Source organism: Tetrao urogallus (assembly GCF_951394365.1).
Source record: "Tetrao urogallus genome assembly, chromosome: 23".
Lineage (NCBI taxonomy): Eukaryota > Metazoa > Chordata > Aves > Galliformes > Phasianidae > Tetrao > Tetrao urogallus.
Genome location: NC_136836.1, coordinates 1,587,171 through 1,609,014, shown reverse-complemented (window position 1 = coordinate 1,609,014; position 21,844 = coordinate 1,587,171). Strand labels below are relative to the sequence as shown.

Genomic DNA, 21,844 nt, shown 5'->3' with positions numbered 1-21,844 from the left:
GCTGTTGTGTTGTGGTTTATTTTCCAGAAGAGAAGCACGCTCTGATTCCTCAGGAACGTGTGGCAGCTCACAGCTCTCACACTAAGGGTGGGTAACTCACAGGGAGGCCTTCATCTCATCTGTGCAACTGCCTCAGAAGTTGCAGCAGAAGGAAGATGAACTCCCTGATGTGGGTCAGACTGGTACAGAAAGGCTTTGTAACCATCTCTGATGCATCAAGCTTTTCTAGAAGTGCTCAAATCAACATCATAGAGCTTTTACTACAAAGCACTGATTATTTCTTGGTTTTCAAATAAGTCCCCAATTCCAAAAGCATTCATGACTGCCAATTCCTGTGCACTGTGAAGCTGTCCTCTCTTCACTCGTGCTCTCAGTCGTTACAGTGTTTGCAGGGGATCAAAGATCCCTAAGAGTAAAGAGAGCAATAAAAGGCAAACACTGACGATGGCAGAAGCAGAGCTGCTGGCTTTAAGGCACTCCTCGTATCTGGTAAAATCAATTTCCCTGATGGCACAAACGTGGTCGACTCGGCAGGTCTCCCCACACAGGGTAAGGTCGTATTTGACAGAGTTGAACTCATAATATTGCTGCAGATACTTTGCATCCTTGGATATCTTTTCCAACACGGTCTGCATGGATTGTGTGGAGCCATCAGGCACCTGAAAGGCGCTCGTCAGCCGGTATTCCTCCTCCCATGCTGGGGCCATCAGATTGGCGTGAGTTAAGTTCAGGTAGTAAGTCACCACATCCTACAGGGTGAGAGAGATGGAACCGAAGTCAAACCAAGAAAGGATCGGCCCTGGAGTGAAATGTTGGTTTAGAATATGGGATCTGCACCAAATAATGCACCTCTCTGCCCAGGAAGGAGAGCAGCTTTCCTTCTGGCAAGACGTAAAGCCGTGGATAGATGATTTAGGTGAGAGCCTCCACAAAGCAGCAGCATCTAATTAAATCATTCAGCAATTAAAGGGAACCCAAATAAATTTCTAGAGAGTTCAGATTTTTTAGACGGGGTTCAACAAGTTCATCAGTCCCCAAAAGGAAATCCTGCGATCCACTCTGCCTGCATGTTGAGGTGTCAAAGTGTCAAACCAAGCTGCCCTGCGCTGGGACTCACCCCAGCAGAGGCCTGCGCCTGCTGCATTTGGTCACCCTGCCTTCTTCACTCACTGATGTTCTTACTGCATCCCTGTGCCAACTACAAGACTGTCAGAGGTCGCTCCCTGTAAATCCTCTTGGGTCCCATAGTTCTGCCTGTGGAGGAATAAAATATTCCTCTAGAACTGCAGTGCAAAGCACGAGGGGATCCTCTACCTGCACCTGAAGGGTGTCTGCGTCGTAATCGATCACTCGGATCCCAGGGTTGTTGGCTCCATTGTTCACTCCAGGTAGTGTTGTTTTCCAGGGGGTCACTCCGGGGGCCAGGAACATGACGTTGATTGGGGAACCTTAACAGAAAGGCAAAGCGGCCATGAAGGGCAGACTTCAGCTTCAGCTTCATCTCATAAACACATCACTGCCAGCAGCCAGCTCTAATTCCAACAGTACACACGTAACAATCATCCCTGACCAGCACAAAGGATTAAATGTTGGACTGCTGCAGTGAAAAACAGGTTTACTAAAGCTGCAGAAGACTCCTGTGGTGAGTGTGTGTGCAAGAGAGCCATGTTTGAAGGACACCCAGAGCACCACACATAACCCCAGTGCAAAGATTTGTAATCATTCCCTTTTGCCTCAGCTCGTGTCCAAAGCTCACCAGCACAGAGCAGCACCAGCAGCATGGCTGAAAAAGATGAAATGTGAGGGGAAATTGGAAGGAGGCTTTCTCAGCAGCATCCAGCTAGCAGACACTGAAAATTCTCATTGACAGTGATGTGATGGTGGTTGGCAGAGATACCAGGAAAACACGAAGGCAGTCAGAACTGCTACCTGAATCGCTGTAAAACATGCGGAAGCTGTCTGTGTGATGGTGTCCAAAGAACTGGGCAGCAATCACTCTGTGGTGCTTCTGCACAATTTTCAAGTATCGCTCATTGAAATCCCTGCGGAACCACGGCTTGCCTCGTTTCTTCTCAAAGAAGCCCGGAGGGATGTGACCCACAATATAGACCTGCAAGAATGAGGAGCTGCACTGAATGCGCTGCCCAGACTTCCTGTAAAGCACCGGCTGGCAGTGACAGCACAGAGGGGAGCTGAAGAGCAAGAAGAGCTTCCAAACTGTTATTGAGTTTTTTAAAATCTTATTTTAATACCATTTCTTCTGCTTTAGAGGCATTGGTCAGTGTTTCCTCCAGCCACTGGAATTGCCCTCCGGGATCTTCCTCACCAGCAGTCTGGTTGTTCTGGTCATAGTACAGATTGGTATTGAGAACAATCATTCGCCCCCTGCTATCTGAGCTGGGCAGCTTCTCACTGTAGAAAGCTCCTGCAAGAGGCAAGCAGCAGGGAAAGAGCTGGAGGTGTGGTGCAGCCGAGTGCTGGAACCCAGGATCCCTGCATTCCCAGCTCTCTCCATGGCAATCGCCATAGCAGAGTCACTGCACAGGGTGACAGCAGTGCTCTGAACAGACTTGGCTGGGGAACTGGTGTGACCCTTCACTGTGTGTCTCCTGTCCTTCTTAGGTATCCCAGGGTGAAGGGAATGCTGACAGGCACAGCGTGCAGGACCAGGAGCTGGGCAGTTGTAAAGAGTCACAGTGCTGGGCTACAACTGCAGCCTTCCAGCCTTCTTAAAAGATTGGTTTTTGTTGGTTTTTTTTCCCCACTGAAGCTTACCACCCTGCATTCTCTGCAGGGACACTTACCTGTAACTTGAACAAAGCAGGAGAGACCAAAGCATAAGGAAATTTTTTTTCTCACACGCAGAAAAACACAGTAAATTAACATTAATTGAACCTTTCCTCTATAAGTACTGCTGCTCTGAGCATAAAAGCATGGAAAACTATTTGTGGTACTCTCTTAACCACCCCCAGCTCTCCAGAGTGCTGCTAACATGCACCAGCAGTGCCATACCTGCTCTGAACAGAGGAATGGAAGTTTCATTCAACCAGGAACGCCACAGTTCTGCTGTTTGGTTGTAGATCCTGTTCTCCTTCCCCGGAAGCTGATTCTTGGGGTGGAAGTCATGATTACCCATCGCTGCATAGACTTTAGTATCTAAGGACAGAGGAAAGGCAGAAGGGAGAAGTCTGTTCTTGTTTCAGGGTTCCTCATCATCAGAGCTCTCCAATGACTCAGAAAGAACAGCGTGACTCAACAGCCTGGTGAAGGTGTTTCACCCACATGCAGCCACACTGAGTGCAGGTACAACACTGCAGAGATGCCATGGGACTCCTCAGGGCAAGACACCCCAGAGACACAGCTTTAAGACCAGTCAATGAGCTCTCACTGCCTATAACGCTCCTTCCCTCACTGCTGTGATTGATAGAATAGGAAGAATTTTTGCAGGCTTTTCTGCCTAAATGAGTAATCAGAGAAATGTTTATTTTCCTCTCTTCTGAGTGCATTAACCAGAAATAATAACAGTGTGTCAGACTCCTCAATTCAGACACACCTCACACCATACAGCAGCTAAGAAGAGGACAAATAAGTCATATTGCCCACAGCCTTTCTGGGCTTTTCCCCTTCCCCATTCTATCATTGTTCCATACAGATAAAATCTTCCATGAAAATCTGTACTTCTCTCCCCTTCTCATTCCCTCACGTCCTACCTGGAAATACCTGTTTTATCAGAGAGGTCAGGTTTTCAATGATGTGCAGAACCTTTTCTTCTCCAAGCTGCTCATCGGGGACATGAGGAGTATCATCCCTGGAGAAGCAGAAACAGCACAGCTGTTACATGTGGCCAGCAGGGCGCGTGCTCAAAGAAAGGCACAGAACACGTGCATGAGCCCCCTGTTTTCTTTTTCCCTCATAGAAGATAAAGTCAAAGGCTTTGGGGGTAGGAACTGGCACTGTGCTCTCTGGCTCAGGCGCTGCAGGAGCATCAGGAAATGGCTCCAAGTGAAAAGCTGCTCCATTTTATTCTACTTTGACAAAACTATACAGTTTTGAGAACAGAGAACAAGAAGCAGGCTTGTCAGATTTCAGCACGTTTAATACATGCTACAGCTGAGTGGGCATCATGCAAGAGAGAACATATTGCAACCTCAGGTTAAAAGTGGATAACTGCAGGGAAGCAGAAGTCATTTGCATCCAAGAGAACAGCAGGATAACTATTCTCCTGAAAAGGAACCAAATGAATGCCTCCAGCAAGGCAGTGATCACTGAGATCTGCCCCAAAATCTGGTGTATGGACACTTCTATGTTTTCAGCATCCAGGGTCAGTGACAGCAGCACCCCCTCGGGCAGCCTGTGCCAGTGCATCACCCCTCTTCCAGCCAAGCTTTTCCAAAGACCTGTGCTCCAGACCCCTCACAGCTCCATTCCCTTCTCTGCACACTGGAGGGCCTCAACGTCTTTACTGCAGCAAGGGGCCCAGCGCTGAGCACAGCACTGAGGTGCAGCCCCAGCAGTGGCAGCACAGAGGGATGATCACCTCCTGCTGGCTGCACTGCTGCTGACACAGCCAGGATGCCATTGGGCTCCTTGGCCACCTGGGCACCCTGCTGGTGACAAGTGTCACCAACAGCCCCAGGTCCTTCTCCACGTTTCAGCAACAGTGGGTTACCTCCACTGGTGCAGATGTTTATGAGCACAGCACGCATCTCCTGCTCGTCGCTGGCAGAAACACGCTGAAAAATAACGCTTTACAGCTGAGAATTTGCTCATTTAATGCAGCGCTGTCGCGCTCTTCGTAGCTGCAGACGATTCCACGGCAATAAATAGAAGGCATTACTCTTGGAGCGACTTAGCATTAGGAGAAACGAACGAAAAAGAGAGAGAGAAGATGAGAGTCGCCAGGTCCTCACCCGGTCCAGAGCACGAAGTCGGGCTGCGGCAGCAGGCGGCGCATGGCGAACACGGCGGAGCTCAGCAAACCCCACGGCGCATCGCACAGGTAGCTGCCCCACAGCCCCGCGCCTGGCGAAGCCTCGGAGCCGCCCGACGGACAGCGCTCCCCAGCCGCCATCGCCGCCTCGTAGCCGGGGTCCCAGTGCAGGTCCGTGAGGTGCCAGAAGCGCCCCGCCAGGCCCGGCGGGCACAGCAGCAGAAGCAGCGCGATCGCCCGCATCCCGGCCTCCCGCATCTCAGCGCCTTCACCTGCCCGCCCCGCCCCATCGCGTCAGCGCGGCCGGGCAGCGCCAGCACCCAGCGTGGCGGCGCCGGCGTCCCCGCCGCCGGAAGCTGTCGGAACAAGGAGGGCCGTAAGCGGCTCTCAGCACTGGAAGCCGTCGGGAAAAAAAAGAGGATGGTGATTGGCGCTCTCTGCAGGAAGACGTCGGAAGAAAGAGGGCGGTGATTGGCTCTCGCCGCCGGAAGCAGTCGGAAGAAGGAAGGTTGTGATTGGCTCCCGTTGCCGGGGCGCGGGACGCCGTGCTCGAGGAACGAGTCCTGCCGCAGCTGGGCTCTGCCGCCATGTGGGGCGGGCACGGTGCGGGCCGGAGCGGCACGGGGAGGTGGGCGGGTTGGGCGCGCCTCCCCTCCTCACGGCTCTTCCTTTCCTTTCTCAGGTAACTTTGACGGTGGCTACGGCCCCGCGGGCGGCTACACGCAGTCCCCGGGAGGTTTCAGCTCTCCAACAGGCGCGCAGGCGGAGAAGAAGCAGGTAGGGCCAGAAGGGGCCGGGGGAGCGGGCGGCTGCGGCGTTGGGCTGAGCAGAGCCGGGCCTGTCTCTGACCGCGGCGCGTCTCCTTCGCCCCACCCTCCTGCAGCGCAGCCGCTCGCAGAGCATCGTGCCCTGCACCGTGTCACAGCTGCTGGCGGCCGAGCAGGTGGATGAGGCGTTCCGCATCCACGATGTGGAGATCTCACAGGTGGGCACCCGCTGCCATCCCTACTGGGGCGACTCTGAGGGGCTGCGGGTGCTTCTCCCCGCCTCCTGACGGCCCTTCCTGCCGCAGGTCACCGTGGTTGGCATCGTAAGGCACGCAGAGAAGGCACCCACCAACATCCTGTACAAGGTGGACGACATGACAGCAGCGCCCATGGATGTGCGGCAGTGGGTTGACACTGACGTAAGCAATGAAACCATCCCGAGGTGCTGCTATGGGGGGAGGCACTGCGAGATGTAAAACAGTCAGTCTGAGAGCTGGGCAGTGCTGTGCCTATGAGAGCCAGGCTGGATGCTGCAGTAGCAAAGATCAGTGGTTCTGTGCTTTTGTGATCTTCTACTCTGTAGTTCATACATCAAATAACATAAATAATTTCTTACAGTTTAACTGCCTAATCTCAATTGTTACTTAAAGGTGTGCACTCTGTTCTTTTGTGCGAGAAATGTAAAACCAGAGAGTGGAAGAGGTTTGTGTGTTGTCTTGTTGCCTGGTGCCTGGCTCCTGTGGTGCTGCTGGTCTCCACTGTGCTCTCCTGTTGACAGAGCTGCTGCTTGCACACAGCCTGTGTTGCTGGTAAATGTGTCTGGAGGTGAACAGCTGCATTCAGCTGAACAACTCTAGGAGTAATTAAAGAGATCCTCAGTTGGCTTATCTACAGGTTTGCCATAAGATTCTGTGACTGCTTGAACCCCCCCAGCTGTGTTCGGTGTTTGAATATGTGGGTGTGGTTTGTTCTTAAAATGCTTTGGGTTCTTTCTTCTCCTTCTGTGAGAATCCCTCAGCAGTGAACAGAGCAGCAGCAGAACGTACAACTGGCATTGACTGCTATCAAGCATACAGTGCATTCAAATAAACATCTTTCATCTGCAGTTACATTTACCTAACTGCTCTTACTGATTGTCTGAACGTGTGTCGTTTGTGTTTGCTTGAGATTAGAGTCCTTAAGTTGGTCATTGTGATAATTGAGAAATGGAGGGATGAAATCAGCAAAACCTCACTTTCTCCTTTCGTTCTCTGTAAGGAGGCAGGTAGTGAGAATATCGTGGTACCCCCAGGAACTTACGTAAAAGTCGCTGGTCATCTTCGCTCCTTTCAGGTAAGATCATCTGTGACTCCTCAAGAAGTGAGGCTGGAGCAGTGGCACGAAGGGTTGGTGATCTGGCAAAGTGTTGTAAGAAAACCCACAGTGTATTGTATGGTAAGAGTTGCCTCGTAGCAGTCATTCATCATGCTGCATGTGGTAAAGCAAAGTGCAGTTACCAGCTGGATAGAAACAAGTTGCCCAGACACTGTCCTGCATGGTTCCACAGAAAAGCCTTTGAGTTCAAAAACTTTGCTAATTAAAGGCAGACAAACTCCCCACCTGCTACTGCTCCTGTTCCTAGCTGGAGCATTTAAGTTGTATGTCAAGCATATTGGTGTTGCTACCCTGTTAACTATATTTTTTTTCTTTTCTCTGGAAGAATAAGAAAAGTTTGGTGGCATTTAAGATCATGCCTTTGGAAAACATGAACGAGTTCACCACGCACATACTTGAGACTGTCAATGCACATATGATCCTCAGAAAAAACCTGCTGGTATGTAGCTGGGGGTGTGGTTCCATCACAGCTGTTGCTGGGTGTTACTGGTCATCTCCCAAGGAGATCTCTGGGTTCAGTGAGAAATCGTATGTAAGTTGTGGGTCTGCAAAGCCTGGAGTTTGAAGGGCTGCAGTGGGGGTGTGCTGTGAGTCTTGAATTCCTTCGAGAGACATTCTGTTGTAGCCAGTTCTACTTGATTTCTCTTGGAAATCTGTCTTTAATTACTGTACGGGAGTAATTAGGCAGAGCCTTTCATGCCTTGGGTTTGCAGCAGCCTGTGAAGCCACAGTTCTTTTACCCTTGCAATTGCAGTTAGCATCAAGAGCACCTCAATCATTTACCTCTGCTGGAATGAGTGATGTAGGGAGCTACGGTGGAGGCAGCCTGCCTGTGAATGGACTCACAGCACATCAGAGTCAGGTGGGTGCCAGCATCTTCAAGCCAGGAGCACGGGTGTCCCAGTGGGTGCTGCTGCAGTGTGAGTTGGGACAAAGCTTGGTTATTCTCAGAAGGCTGGTAATTCTTTTTTTTTGGCCTCACTGCTCAGTGTTGATAGAGCCTCGCTGTTGCTGATGCTGGTTGATGTTCTTCCAGGTGCTGAACCTGATTAAAAACTGCCATTCTCCAGAAGGTATGAGTCTTCAAGAGCTGAAACTTCAGCTCCACAATGTCAGCATACCAACAATCAAGTAAGTGTGTAGAAATGAAGGATTTGCTTCCAGTCTGCACAGTCCTTTCTGGAATCTGCTGAAAGTAGACAAAGAGGAAAGAAGTGGGCAAGGCCGGATGCTGGCTTATTTTTTTAACAGTGTTTTGTGATTTAATGTGTCCCCACAGGGTGCAATGGTCAACCTGAGTTCATGAATTCTTTAGTGAAACAGCTTAGAATGAGTTTGTTGAAATGATAAAGCCTTGGAAAAACTTTTATGTTTGTGTTGATGATGGAGCAGCACTTTTAAATGCTGATGGGATGCATCTCTGGGTGCATCTTTTGGCAGATGCCAGAAAGGAATGATGGGGACATCAGGCTGTGGGTGGGAAATGGTTGAGAGAAGGGCATCAATGTGAGCTAGGTACTAATTGGTACTAATTGCCTTTTTTTTTCTTCAAAGGCAAGCAGTTGAGTTCCTTAGCAGTGAGGGACACATCTACTCTACTGTGGATGATGATCACTATAAGTCCACAGATGCTGATTGAGGTTCTTTCCACCTGGATTTGCTTCTATCCAAGTGCTTGTTGATGTCTCAAGTCAACCTGCTGGGCTTTGCAACCTGGAAGTGATCTTTGCTTTCTAACCAGTTATTCTGTGAGTCCCTGCACCTTGGAATTTAAGGACAAGCAGAACATTTGGGAGGGTTCTGGTATCTGGGCTTGGTTAATATGCCACGACCACGTGATGGAAGTGTAAGCAGATATGGGAGAACCAAACTTCTCAAAGCTTCTGATCCTGCAGTTTGTTTTTGCCTGTTAGAACAACTATGTTACAAAGAGCCCCTTTCACATCTTGTGAGCAGATTCTTTTGTTGTTTCTTCCTAATGCTTTCATTCCATTTCATTCACAAGAGGGGTAGCCAAGAGAAACGTTTTACTAATGTACAGTAATCATGACTAGATTTGTAATTAGTTTGTGCACTTAAATCTATATTTGTACTATGAAGTAGTCTTGTTACAATGGCTTTTGAAATTATTTTCAATAAAATTTAAACTAGGATCCTGAGCTTCTGTGGCTCTGCAGGTTTTTGTTCTTCCCTAAAGAAGAAAAACATTTGTCACTGGAACTCAGACATGTGGGTACAAACACAGCCCCTGCTTTCCCAGGATTTGGTTGTCTGTGCTTATTATTTTCTGAAGCTTTTGAAGCGAATTGCTTTATGAACAAACACCTGGGTGTGAAAACATGAAAGAAGCTGCAGGTTGTAGCAGTGACCCATCTGGAGCCAGGATCATTGCTGCTAACAGGACAAAGGCGAAGTTAGGAAAGAGCATTATGGACATTGGGGGTGCAGCAGTGAGGAGATGATGAGTTCACATCTCTTTCTGTGTGTGGCACTGCTTTGCTCAGGTAGGAGCTCCTGCACCGTATTTGTTCTCCTAATTTCCTGTAACAGAAAATGCAGAACTGAAAGCTGCCTCCTGGGCGCCGTCCTGCATCGGTTGGTAGGAGTGGAGTGCAGTTCATAAATGTTCCGAACCACTTAATGACCCTGTAGGGAACACGGCAGTTCTCCCATAGTGAGAGTGCTTCCTGTGGGAAGCATTTTTAGCACTGCTAACAGGCAGGGCCTGGGATTGTTGAAGTTGACTTGATGGGAGCTTTGTTTGCTGCTCTTTGAGAGCTGCTTTCTATTTTCTCCCTAGCACAGGATCTGCCAGAGGAAGCTGGTGCTCCCTGCTCATCAGCTGTGTGAGTCTGGCTTTCTGCAGGAGCTGCAAACTGTGGGTTTCAGTGCAGATTTTTATCTTGTCTGAGAGAGGTAAAGTAAGCTAGCTTTGGAAAAGTAGCTCTTTCCACAAAGCACCTTGTGAGACTGGCTTCCCTACCAAGTGCCTCGGTTTCTGTTAATAATGCTCTAGCAAGCTCTGTGTATCCTGCTGAATTTTAGGCAGTGGCCCAGCTGTAGCCCTTGGTACTTGTGGAGCTAAATTGTAGCATGGATGTGTAACAGGTCAGCTTCTATGACAGGGGGTCTAGCAGACCTAGAAGCCAACAGTAGTGCAGTTTTTCTTGTAGAAGGCGTGTAGATTAGGAAACAAATCCCTGATGATTTTTGGAGGTGCAGAAGCACGGAATTGCTTGCAGTATAGAGAGGAGCTGTAGGAGTCCAGAAATGTGATCTGACAAGAGAGGTATCATAGAATGAATCATAATGTCTTCAACTTGGGAAGGAGTTCAATTCTTTCACTACTCTACCCTTTGCTGTTTCTTTAAAGCATTCAAGAGCATCTGACCATGCTGTGAAAGCACTGACAGTGAGTGTAAATCCCAGAGTAGAAACAGAGCAAGAAAGAAAGCAGGAAACCAGCCCATGTCCTAGTAAGGGCTTGAGATCATCTCTGCAGCCTTATAAATCTGCCCTAGATTCTCAGATGAGGAACAACACAACAAATCTGAACCCAAAGCTACACAAAGGGAGAGGAAAAAAGCCCAAACAGCAGTTTGCTAATAAATGAAATTTAAAGTTTATTTTCCAGCTCTGATTTGTACCTGCTTCTAGTTTAAAGCAGCTGGGACTGGAAATTTCCCTGTATTGGTGCTCCTGGTGACTGGTGGTGCCTTCTCTGATAGGGATGGGATGTGTAGGGGAAGCCATCAGTGGCCTCTAGTAGATTCCAACAAAGTGACCACAAGAAAGGAATTTGTCTTAGAACTTCTCAGTCTGAAACGCTGATGAGCACAGCACAGCCGTGGGATCCAGCCAAGCTATTCTACAAGTGTGTGGGTGATGTTAATGCAAAAGGAGCTGGGTGAGATAAGTGTCCCCAAGCCTTGGCTGGCGTCTCAGTGCCATGTTGGTGGTTGCTCAGCTCCCAGGATGGTTGCCCCACTGTATGCTGCTCTGGTGCAATTGGAGAGTCCCATAGGCAACATCTGAGGACGTGATCCACAGTATGACAGCCCCCCATAGCAGAGCAGGGAGGATTTATTCTGCACCTCTGGCTGTTCCTCAGATGTGTGAGCTGCTTGCATTTGAGCAAAGTGGGCACATATTGAGGCAAATAGAGGCTGTGCTGTGGATCTGAGGGTCCCTGAGGTTGTTTCAGCCTTTGTTTAATAGCATTAATTTAACATAAGGTTTAAGAATAGTTGGAGTCTGGACAGCTGCAGAAACCAGAGGATTAAAAAGGAAGAATAGCCTGCACTTTGCGAATCGTCTTCTGAATGCCGCCTTCAATGATTTCATAATCGTGTTCATCACTGCTTCTCTTCACATCTGGAGGAGAACAGCACGGACAGAGTGTGTAATTGGAGCTGGACTATGGCAGAAATCCTACAAGTGGGTGCCCAGACTGCTCCCCCCTCCTCCCTGGCTTAGTGATGTGCCCACAGAGGTGCTCACACCAGGACACAGCAATGGTCCCAGTGAGCTGCGGCCAAAGGCCTGGAAGGAAGAGGGCTTCTTGCAGTGGGGTGGCAGCTGCTCTGCCCCAGCAGACACCAGTTTCCAGTGCCATGGGTCCCTGCAGTCTGCGGGGCAGGAATGTTTCCCATTTGATGGCAGATCAAGGTGAACTGTTTGTCTGCCACATTCATCTCCTCGCAGGAGGAGGCCAGGCCTTGTTTCCCCTCACGCTGTGGTCCATGTCTGGGACAAGGCAATGGAGAAATCACCCTAGGGGTAACCTGGTGCCCGGTTGCAAGTCCCCCAGCAGTGCATCCCTGCCCCACATCCAACCAGGAACAGCTGCGCGTACATCAGTGCCCCCGGTGGAAAACATCCCCCACCCCCCACTGAGGTTTGCATCCCCTCACCTGTGTCTCCAGGAGCATCGTGGAGCTGTGGGGCTGCCGGCCTGTAGGGGCACGGGCTGTACTTGTTGGGGGTGCTCTGCTGGACGGGGAGGCTTTTCGCCTTCAGGGGCGACAAAGGAGCCGGGTGGGCCTGGGGGCTGGCGGGGTGCTGAGGGGCCGGGGGGCAGCTTCCTCTGGGGTGTGCCTGGTTCTTCTGGCCCTGGGCACGGCCCTTGCGTGGCTGTGCCTTCCCACTGGCCGCCTTCGGCTTGGGGGGCCGTGGGGGCGGTGGGGCCGAACCGCCCGGCAGCTGTGCCAGCAGTTGGTAGTAGAAGGCCTCGCTCAGCTCCTCCACGTGGGAGCGGTGCGCGGATGGGGCCTGGGTGCCGACGGGCTCCCCGGTGAGGACGAGGGAGAGGTCCAACCACTGGGGTGGGATCTCAAAGCCCTCATCCGGCTCCTTGCAGAAGCTGCAGAGCAGGAAGGGCTGGGAGATGCGGGCCTCCAAGCGCAGGGAGGAGAAGGAACCCAACACATCCCGCTCCAGCACCGGATCCGTGGCCACCACCCGCACATCGCACGGCAGCGTCAGCCGTTCCAGCAGCTCAGCCAGCCCGTACTTCTTGCTGTCGCACACCTCCTCCACGAAGCTGCCCCCCAGGTCCAGCGGCAGCAGGAGCTCCTCGCCCTCCTCATCCTCTCCGTCCTCCTCCTCGCTGCGGCGCCAGCACAAGAGCCTGGTGCTGCCGGCGTTCTGCAGCAGCTGCCGGGCCTCCAGCCGGTCGCCCACACTGAGCGGAGGCACGTCGTCCCCGCGGCCCTCGCAGTCCTGCGTCACCACCACGTGCAGCCGCTGGCCTGGCTGCAGGCCGGCCACCATCTCCTGCACCCCGGCAAATTGCCGAGGCCGCCGGCGGAACCGGCCCTGGTAGGCACTGGAGAGGAGGAAGCGGCGGGCGCTGCTGCGGGCCGAGGCCAACACCCTCCAGGAGTGGGAGCAGCCGTGGATCTGCAGCCGCTGCCCCTTCTGCAGGCGGGAGGCCCAGGAGCTCTCGAAGATGGTGGCGCTCTGGGGCCCCTCCAGGATCTCAGCCTGGGCCGGCAGCACCTCCTCCATCCCCAGCAGCTCGCTGAGCAGCAGCGGCCGGGCAAAGTGCACGTCTTGGGACTCTTCCGTCACGTCTTCCACGTCCACCTCCAGCGTGGAGGGGATTTTCACCTGGTCCCTGCGCACTGCAGGAGCAGAGCCGCCCTGGTTTTGTGCTCGCTCCACGCCATAGAGAAGCCCTCTTCCCAACCGCCCCCCCCTGCAGCCTCACACGCTGCCTGTATCCCAGCACCAAACCTGGCACCTCCACCCTCAGCACCCTTCCCAACTCTGCAACTGGACTCACAGTGCATGGTGGCCTGCACCTCGTACACAGGGCTCAGCAGCAAGGCATGTGGGCTGATGCTGGGGCACAGCAGGGGTTGTGTCTGCCCACCGCTCTGCCCCACAGCCTGGTGCAGGGTCAGGCCCTTCTGCCTGCTGCCTGGCCGGGAGGGTTCCTGTGGTGTAGGACATGGCGATGGAGATGAAGAGAGCTGGAAAAGACCTGTGGGATGGCAAAGCTGAGCCCCCTGTGGCCATAAAGGTCTCCTGGGGAGGAGGGTCCCATGGGGAGAAGTGGAGCTTGGGGGTAGTGGCCCAGATCAGAACAGCCCTGCTCACCCTTAAACGTCGGTGGCAGCTCTGTCTTCTGCCCCGTCTGCACGTTCTCACAGATAACCTTCTGCAGCGTGACAGCCGTGACTTTCAGCAGATCCCCGGTTGACAGGCAGCACTCGTTGCCAGAGATCTCATATACGGACCCTGCGGGGTGAGGAGGGGCCCGTCACAAACTTGGCAGCAACTGGATCTGCAGCCCGTGTGGCCCCTGCACCTCCTGTTTGTGAGCTGGGGGGTGGAGGTGTGCCAGCTCCACTGCTCCACTGCCTCCCAGAAGAGCACGGGGATGCAGAGCTCTCACCCAGCAGCGTGGGAACCCCAGGAGTGGTGCAGGAAGCTGCCAGCACCAAACCTACCTCCAGCTGTAAGCTGGTCAGAAATGGGGTTATTTCTGTCTGGCTGACTCATTCTGGACCCAGATGCTTTGATTACCAGTGGGTAGAGATTGTTATTGGTCACACAAGACTGCACAATCTGTTGCTGCTGCTGGAGATCTGGATGAGTGGAACTGGGACAGAGCACCTTGAGGGCTGAATATGATGGAGCTCAGCACAGCTGTGTGGGGTGGGCAGCCAGCATCACTTGGGCTGCACCCACGAGTGTTGACATGATGAGAAGGCTCTCAGTTATATTAGAGAGGTGCTGGGCAAATCAGGAAGATTGGAAAAGCAAAGCTCCTGAAGAGGGAAGTCTTTGGGGAAGTTAAACATCCATCCCAACTGAGCAGCGTTATCCCACTGCAACTGCTTTCTCTTTACAAGTCAGTGTGACATCAAGAAATGCTACAAATTCCACAAGTCCAGCTGGTAAATGCCACATTGCTGATAGCACAGCAGGCAAGAACCCAGAGTGCATTTCCAGCATTTTTGAGAAGCCCGGAAATCTAGCCAAAGCATTTGGTTATTTCTGACTCCATTTCACCCACAACATTGCTATCAGCTGAAGGAGCATCAGGACTTCACCTTTACCTAAGATGTCTCCGTGGCCACGGCCCAGGAGGAAGCAGAGAGCTCAGATCAGACTGTGAGGCTGCTCTCTTGCTCCACTCCTTGCGCTGGGGCCAGGAGCAATGCTATCCCACCTCTCTCCAGCCACCGAGCCACCAACCCTGCCAGAGCCACCACCCACAGGGGATTCACTGCCCGGGTGAGAGTTCAGATGGCCTCTGTCACCCCACCGCCTTCCTGGCAGCACTGGGGCACTCAGCTGAATGGGTGCTGGCTGTAAAGGAGAAAGGTTTGCCTCAGGCACAAGCAGCTGGCAGCAGCACGAAGATGTGTGCCATCCCCCAGCACCTGCTGACAAGGAATCAGGCATCTTCAAGGCAGGAGGGGAGAGCTCAGGCTGCGGTGACATTGAGAGTGGATGTGGGGAGGTGGCAGAGCCTGGGAGGATGTGAGCACTCGATACTCACCTTGGAAGTAGACACCAGAGCATATCCTGAGGATGCGGGGAAGGGTGGCGGGGTCCAGGGAGCAGATGTATTCCTGGAAGGAGAGGGGCTCCATGCCCGCACTGCTGGGTGCTGTGGGTCACTCTGCAGGCAGTGAATGATGCAGGAAACAGCTCTGCGCTCTGCTTTGACTTCTGTGTGCTTTTCACTTCTGCTTCTCACAGGAGTAGTTCCCTCTCTGGCCACAACCCCTCTCCTCCCGCAGCGCTCTGCTCTGTGCTGACATCCTCCTTGCACCCACACCCTGGCATCCACCACAACCCGGTGCTTCCCAGCCCTGCTTTGCCAGTGCTGGCAGTGGCTGAAGGCACGAGCCCCCGGCTTTGCTATGGTGTTTCCCTGGATGTGCTGATGCTCCAGCTTGTCCTGCCCAGGCTGTCCCCACTTCATGTGTCCCATACACAGCTCCGTGGCTGAGGTCAGGCAGGCAGACAGTGCTGTGGGGCAGAGGTTGGGTCTGTACAGAGCACCTCTGAGCCAAAAAAAAAGGCTGTGCCCAGGCTGCCCTCAACCCACACAGGCACCTTTAGCCTGCTCACCTCCAGGCGTTCAGATGCCATTTGCCCCCAGCACAAATGTCCCCTGCACTGTGCAAGGGATCCACTACACTGATGGTGCACCACGCCACGTGTGGGTGCAGCAGCCTCAGCCATGGGCAAGGCAGGAGCCAGAGCCACACGCCTCCGGGATGGGCAGCAACATCCGGCTCATTCTCCCCTTGAGACAGACCCCATCCTTCACCAAAGCCTTTGAGCATTGGTCCCCAGGGCCACTGGCCCCACACACCGACCCCAGTAGGCTGCTGAGATGGAAACAGCATTTTGGAGATCTGCAACTCCAGATCTCCAGACCTGATCCAGATCTGCAGCTTTTTGTTACAGCTTTCCTCCAACTCGGCTGATGAATAAAACTGAAACTGCAAGCTAGGAACAGCAGGAAGATGGGCCTGCATGTGGAAATAAAACTTGAAGAGAAGTTTTTTGAAGAGATGATGGACAAAATCATGTCTCTCTCTCTGCTTCGATTCCAGCTACAGGAATCAGCTGCACTTGTGTTTTCTATTGGAACAGGAAGAAGCGATCTGATGGAAAGAGCGTGCTGCAGCGCTGTGAGTCCTGTACATGGGCAACTTCAGTATGCCTTAAGTGTCACAGCAGTAGGGACATCCTGAGAACTTCCACTTGGAGCTGGGCTGCCCTTGGCACCAGAGCAGGTTGGCTGTGTCAAGACCAGGACAGCCTACGAAGGTGAAGACCTCCTGTCCTTCTGCATTCCTTCTCCCATACAAAATGCTTCCCTAATGCTCAGCCTTGCATATCCCAAGCTACAAATGTGGCCATTGGCCCATTCCAAAAATGCTCCTGTTGTGTTGCAAGCCCAGCCTCCCGGCCGTATTAGTCGCCCTTTGTTGGACCTTCTCTATATATTCCTCTTGAACTCAGGGTTCAACACTGCGTTCAGTGCAGCCAGGCAGCAGGAGCAGCCTCCCTTGATCAGCCAGCAGTGACCTGGTGTTAGAACAGCACTCAGTATGCTCTGTTCACAGAATCGTGCAATCACAGAATGCTTTCAGTTGGAGGGGACCTCAAAGCCCACCCAGCCCTAACCCTGCTGTGGGCTGGGGGCCCTCCATCAGGTTGGGATGCCCAGGCCGTTATCATTGGGCTCGGGCACCTCCAGGAATGGGGTGCTGCAGGCAGCGCCTCACAGCCCCTGGGTAAAGAAAGGCAGGTGGGACATCAGGAGCTTGCAAGTGAGTCAGAGGCCAAAATGCCTCCAGGTAACAGGCGCAAAGCATCTGCAGAGCTTTGGTGAGAGCAGGTCATCACAGGATCGTATGGTTGTGTCAGACTTAGATAGTCAGAGTCAGAGATGGTTAGAGCCACTGAAGATGTTGTTCATCCTCTGCAGACCTGTACTGCGCTGCCAGCCTGGGGAAAAATGGAAGGGAGGCTGGAAACAGAATTAGGTCAAAAGTCAGAAGGGAGAAAAATATGTTTAAATATATAAGGTCATACAGGAACATGTACAGTGGCCTAAAGGGAACAGTGATAATTAGTAAAGCCAGCAAAACCAATGCCACAGAGCTGCTTCAAAGCTCAGGAGCAGTGAACACGGCTGGAGAAGATACTGAAGGCTGTTCTTGCTCTTTGCTGAGGCTGCCATTCACACGTGTGAAAAACAATGAAGCAGAGTCAGCATAGAGGAAACCCAGCACTTGCATAGCTCTGCTCATGGGCACTTTTTGGGATGCTGTTGTGAGTTGCTGGTCCAGCTGCCCCTGATCCTCACAGCATTTGAACAACACATGGCAACATGCTCCAGAAGGATGCTGGTGAGTGCGTCTGTCCCAGGACGTTTGGGACCCAGTGTCCCAATCTCTCTGGAAAGTTTAAGAAAATATAAATGGTCATGGAGGTGTCCAGCCCTGGACATGGAGACTGTAAGCACGGTGGAGGTGGTGGCTCCATGCTCAGCTCAAAACCACACCGGATCTTGTCTGAAAGAAGCGTCTGTGAGCCAGCCTGCAGGCTGCTGAGCTACAGTGAGGAGCCAGGCCTGACTGCAATGGCAAATTGGAGTCAAGGAGGAAGGAGCTGGGCCAGGAGCATCTCTTGAGCTCTGTGTGGGGAGTGAGGAGAGGGCAAGACACATCCAGGCCAGCTGATGATAGGCCGTGGGGTAAGCGGCTGTGCTTTGGGGCAGTGACATCTGCTACACTTTCCTGGCAGCTCAGCCTTCAGCCTGATTTCATCCAATGAGGCTCAGGAGAGGGGAAGAGGTTGGCACATGCAGTGGGCCCAGGAAGGCTGGGATGCCTGTAGGAAGCCACAGAGCAGCTGCAGGAGGAAAAAAACAGCTGTCAGGGCTTCGTCAGCCCCAAAGCCCTGGGCTGAATAAACGAGCAGAATGAATGACCCAGTGTTTTCACTTCCTCCTGCCAGCACTGCCTGTAGGAGGACAAGGCCAACGGCCCTGGGAACCACTGGTCCCACGCACACCGAAACTGCCTCATTTCCATCCGTGCTCAGCCCTCACTTCCCCGTGAAGGACGTGACACCACCGCGGCTCTGAGGCACACAGCCCTCACTGGGTGCCCCCTCTGATCTCAGCACGGAGGGGTCCTGCCCAGCAGCGCCTTGCTGTGCAGACAGGAGGGCAGCTATGGAGCCACAGGACATGGAGATGGGAGCTCCTCACCAGCAGATCCCACTGTGCCAGTATGGGGAACAGCACAGTGTGGGCAACCAGGGCTCACGTTTTAGTTTTTATCCCCCTGAAGCTCCAAAGGTGCAAATGGCAGTGGGCAGAGCAGAGGACTTGCATCAGAGGAAGTTGCCACAATCCTCCGGGCTCAGATTGCTGACAGGAAGGTGAATGCAATTGCTCTTTTCCTCCAGAGGAAAAAAGCACCTTTTGTTATCATCACTGACATACGGAGGAAAAAAAGATGCTGGAAATGGTTTATATAAATTCAAAGGCTGAACTGGGTTTGTGTTGGTCTTGACTTGGATTTTGGTCAGCAAGAAGCAGCTGACACCAGCACCAACGACACCAACACCACCGACCATGAGTTGCCTTCTGCATGTGGAGCAGCCAAAACAAAATGGTCAAAAGAGAAAGGTGTGGAGCCTATCATCAAATAGAAGGGCCCAGTGATATCAGCCGAGGAATTGCTGTTGGCTCACAATGCCAGCAGTCAGAGCGCTTCCATCAGTCCCACACAGCTGCAAAAGACAGGGTGGACAGAAGGAGCCCTTTTATAAGAAATGGTGAAGGAAGTTCCATCTGAACGTGGTGTTGCTGTGCCAATGAGGAGCACTGCAGCAGGCTGCCCAGACAGGTCCCAAAGCTGTATGGATGCTGCCCTGGGCTACGTGCTCTATCAGAACCTTGCTTCATTTCCAGCAGTCCCTTCTGACTCCAACCATTCCGTAAAGTTGTTTTGTTTTTTGGGTTGCTTTTTCGTGGAATTGGCTTTCCCCCAACCCCAACCAACCATAAACACCACATAACCAAAGAGGAAGCGGTGAGCAGACGGTGTTTCTCATAAATCATGTGGAACTTCTGAGCCCCTACGCTGGGACTGAGCACAGCAAGCAAAAGGAAACACACACTTGTATGTGGCAAGGTCTTGACAGAGCTGTGGGGTCAGCAGAGGTGTCCTCTGCTTGCTACAAGCACCGCAGTGAAGTTGAAATGAATGGGACCCTGGATTCATTATATGTAACTAAAAAATAATAATAATTTTAAAAAAGGTAAGTAGAAAATAGAAGAAACTGGGGCAGAACGGGGTTTTGGAGGTTTAAACTAATCTGAGAAACTGAACTGGAGAGATCCCAAGGCTTTTCTCCTTAATAATATTTTGGGAGGTCAACATTTTCATCATGTTGCTTTGTATGTTAAGGGTCAGTGGGTCCGAAGACAATTTAATTTGGCAATGAATGCGAGGATTCAGGAAGTTGCAGCACCTCACCAGTATCTCCACTTGCCTACCAATACCAGAATCGAGCAAAGAGCCAATTCTGGGTGGAATTTTAACCCCCAACAGAACCACTGCATTCAAGTCCAGGCCAATAGTGAAATACTTCTGTATTGATCATATGGCTAACACAGCTCATGGAAGTAGGGAGTAGAAAAACAGTGGACAACAGTGGAATAAATGAGATTTTGAAGGAAATTGGAGGCTGGTCATTGACAGAATGGCTTGCTCACCTTTTGCAGGTTGTCCAACACTATTCTAACAGTGGTTAAGTTATGATTATTGGGATGTATGGAAGCTGCACTAATGCAGATGTGCTTTACCTGATGCTACCTAAAGGCTATGGAAGTCTCAGGTAAGGGATTTGAAACTTCCAAAGGGGAAAAGTGAAGTCTCAAAATGACTTTCCAGTTCAGATATTTGCTCAAGGTTGAAGTTCTGCTTTAAATTCCAGATATCCCACTTCTCTGTAATAAACATACTGGGTGTTCCTCTTCATGACTTTCATAAAGAACTGACAACCTTGAGAAAGTGGCACAAATCCAAGACAGAAAGCAACCAGAAGAGAGAAAGTGCCTTCCCCAAGCTGAGTCCATTTACCTCATGACAGTTATTTGTGAGTGAACTCACAGGATTCTCTCCTGCTGAGGAGGAGTGAAGGAGGAGCTTGGTGGGCACCAGCCAGTTGGCCAAGGTCTATCAGCTGCAGTGCTGCATATGAAGGAGAGCAATTTCCATAGCACAGCTCAACTGAAGCATTCATGGGCAGGAGGGCTGGAACTCGATGATCCTTGAGGTCACTTCCAACCCAAGCCATCCCATGAGTTGTGATTCAAGCTTGCTGTCTCCTGGCAGAGAAAAAGCTGCTCAAGACACATTCCTCTGTGTCATTTCCACTTCCACTGTACTTGCTGGTAGATGTCATGTGTAGCATTTCATAGAAGCATTCCCAGCCAGTCACTGCAGTGTAGAGATTTTTTTGGTGCTAGCAGAGATAAAGGGGCTTGATAAGAGCCACCAGAACTTTGGCTCCATCTTCCCTGGTTAGGATGGGCTGTTTGTATGCAAAGTCTCGCATTTATCTTGAAAAAATTCAGAGTGCTCAATAAGTTTCTTCTCTGCTGCTTGCCCTGTGGTACTCAGCATCACATGGAGGTGACAGGGCGACAAAGAGGATCCCCAGACCATGACCAGGGCATAGCAAGACCAGGTCAGAATAGGACAGTGAGCATAGAGGCACCACTGCCCTGCAGCTCTGGCCCACAACAAAGCCAAGTGCAAAGTCTTGCAGCTGGGTACTCCAAGCTAGGGGACAAAAGGACTGAGCACAGCCCCACCAAAAGAACTTAGGGGTGCTGCTCAGCTAGGCACGAGCCAGCCATGTGCCCTCACAGCACAGAAAGGCAACCACACCTCGGGCTGCATTTAAAACAAGGCCAGCAGGGCAAGGAAGGTGATCCTGCCCAGGTGCTTTCCTGTGCAACCTGCTCTAGGGAACCTGTTTTTGGGGAAGGGGCTGGTCTGGGAACCTCCAGAGGTCCCTTCCAGGCCCTATGATTCTGTGAGTCTGTGAATTGCTCTCTGCCATCCCTCAGATGGACTGGCACCTCACTGGGCCCTCGGCAAACCCCTCAGCTGTGCCACATCCTAAACAACACTTTGAGATCTACGTTGAACCAAAAGGCCATATCCATGCTCACGGTCAGGCCCTGCAGGCTCAGGACACTCTCCACCCCTGCACGTAGGGCTGCCAGCTGCTTTCTGTGTCCCTGCAGTAATTCACATAGACAAAATGTCATTCTGTTGTGTCCTTTCTGCTCAGGTGACAGTTGGTGGATAGAGCTCCTTGGAAAACAGTGCTGGTTTTCTCATCTGCAGAGCACCATTCAAGCCACATCAGGTATTACCAGTTATTTTCAGCCCACCTGGGCTTGTGGATCTCATTTTCTTCCTTTGCCCATCTTAGCCATTACCTTGGCTTCCAACAGCATTTGCAGGCTCAGGCAGAGAAGACATTTAGGTACCAGCACTCTCCATTGTGCCAGGGCTCCTGCCCTCAGGATTTCTTCTCCTTTTATCTTCATGTGGCTTGGCTGGAAGAAAGCAAAGTGAAGCAGACACAGAAGCAGTGGCAGTCACAGGGGCACATGATGTCTGTGCTGTAAGAAGTCAGGAGCAAGGCTTGAACTGTTCAGCTTCAGGCAATGGGAGGAAGTCACACCTTGTCATAAACACCT

General features: G+C 51.9%; 3 protein-coding genes across 3 annotated transcripts; 1 reads left to right on the top strand and 2 right to left on the bottom strand.

The window, feature by feature from the left end:
• Positions 1 to 377: 377 nt before the first annotated feature.
• Positions 378 to 5,188, bottom strand: SMPDL3B (sphingomyelin phosphodiesterase acid like 3B; the record flags this gene model as incomplete). Its single annotated transcript, XM_079546138.1, has 7 exons — positions 378 to 749; positions 1,315 to 1,448; positions 1,930 to 2,110; positions 2,253 to 2,425; positions 3,013 to 3,156; positions 3,711 to 3,808; positions 4,911 to 5,188. The coding sequence occupies 7 exons, from the start codon at positions 5,186 to 5,188 to the stop codon at positions 378 to 380; spliced, it is 1,380 nt and encodes a 459-aa protein (XP_079402264.1).
• A 329-nt stretch (positions 5,189 to 5,517) lies between these two features.
• On the top strand, positions 5,518 to 8,710 carry RPA2 (replication protein A2; the record flags this gene model as incomplete). The annotated part of the gene is made up of 9 exons (XM_079546095.1): positions 5,518 to 5,533; positions 5,613 to 5,707; positions 5,814 to 5,915; positions 6,003 to 6,116; positions 6,955 to 7,029; positions 7,397 to 7,510; positions 7,826 to 7,933; positions 8,108 to 8,202; positions 8,626 to 8,710. The coding sequence occupies 9 exons, from the start codon at positions 5,518 to 5,520 to the stop codon at positions 8,708 to 8,710; spliced, it is 804 nt and encodes a 267-aa protein (XP_079402221.1).
• Positions 8,711 to 11,350: 2,640 nt separating this feature from the next.
• On the bottom strand, positions 11,351 to 15,179 carry THEMIS2 (thymocyte selection associated family member 2; the record flags this gene model as incomplete). Its single annotated transcript, XM_079545945.1, has 5 exons — positions 11,351 to 11,445; positions 11,985 to 13,196; positions 13,358 to 13,558; positions 13,675 to 13,815; positions 15,086 to 15,179. The coding sequence occupies 5 exons, from the start codon at positions 15,177 to 15,179 to the stop codon at positions 11,351 to 11,353; spliced, it is 1,743 nt and encodes a 580-aa protein (XP_079402071.1).
• Between the last annotated feature and the right edge of the window lie 6,665 nt (positions 15,180 to 21,844).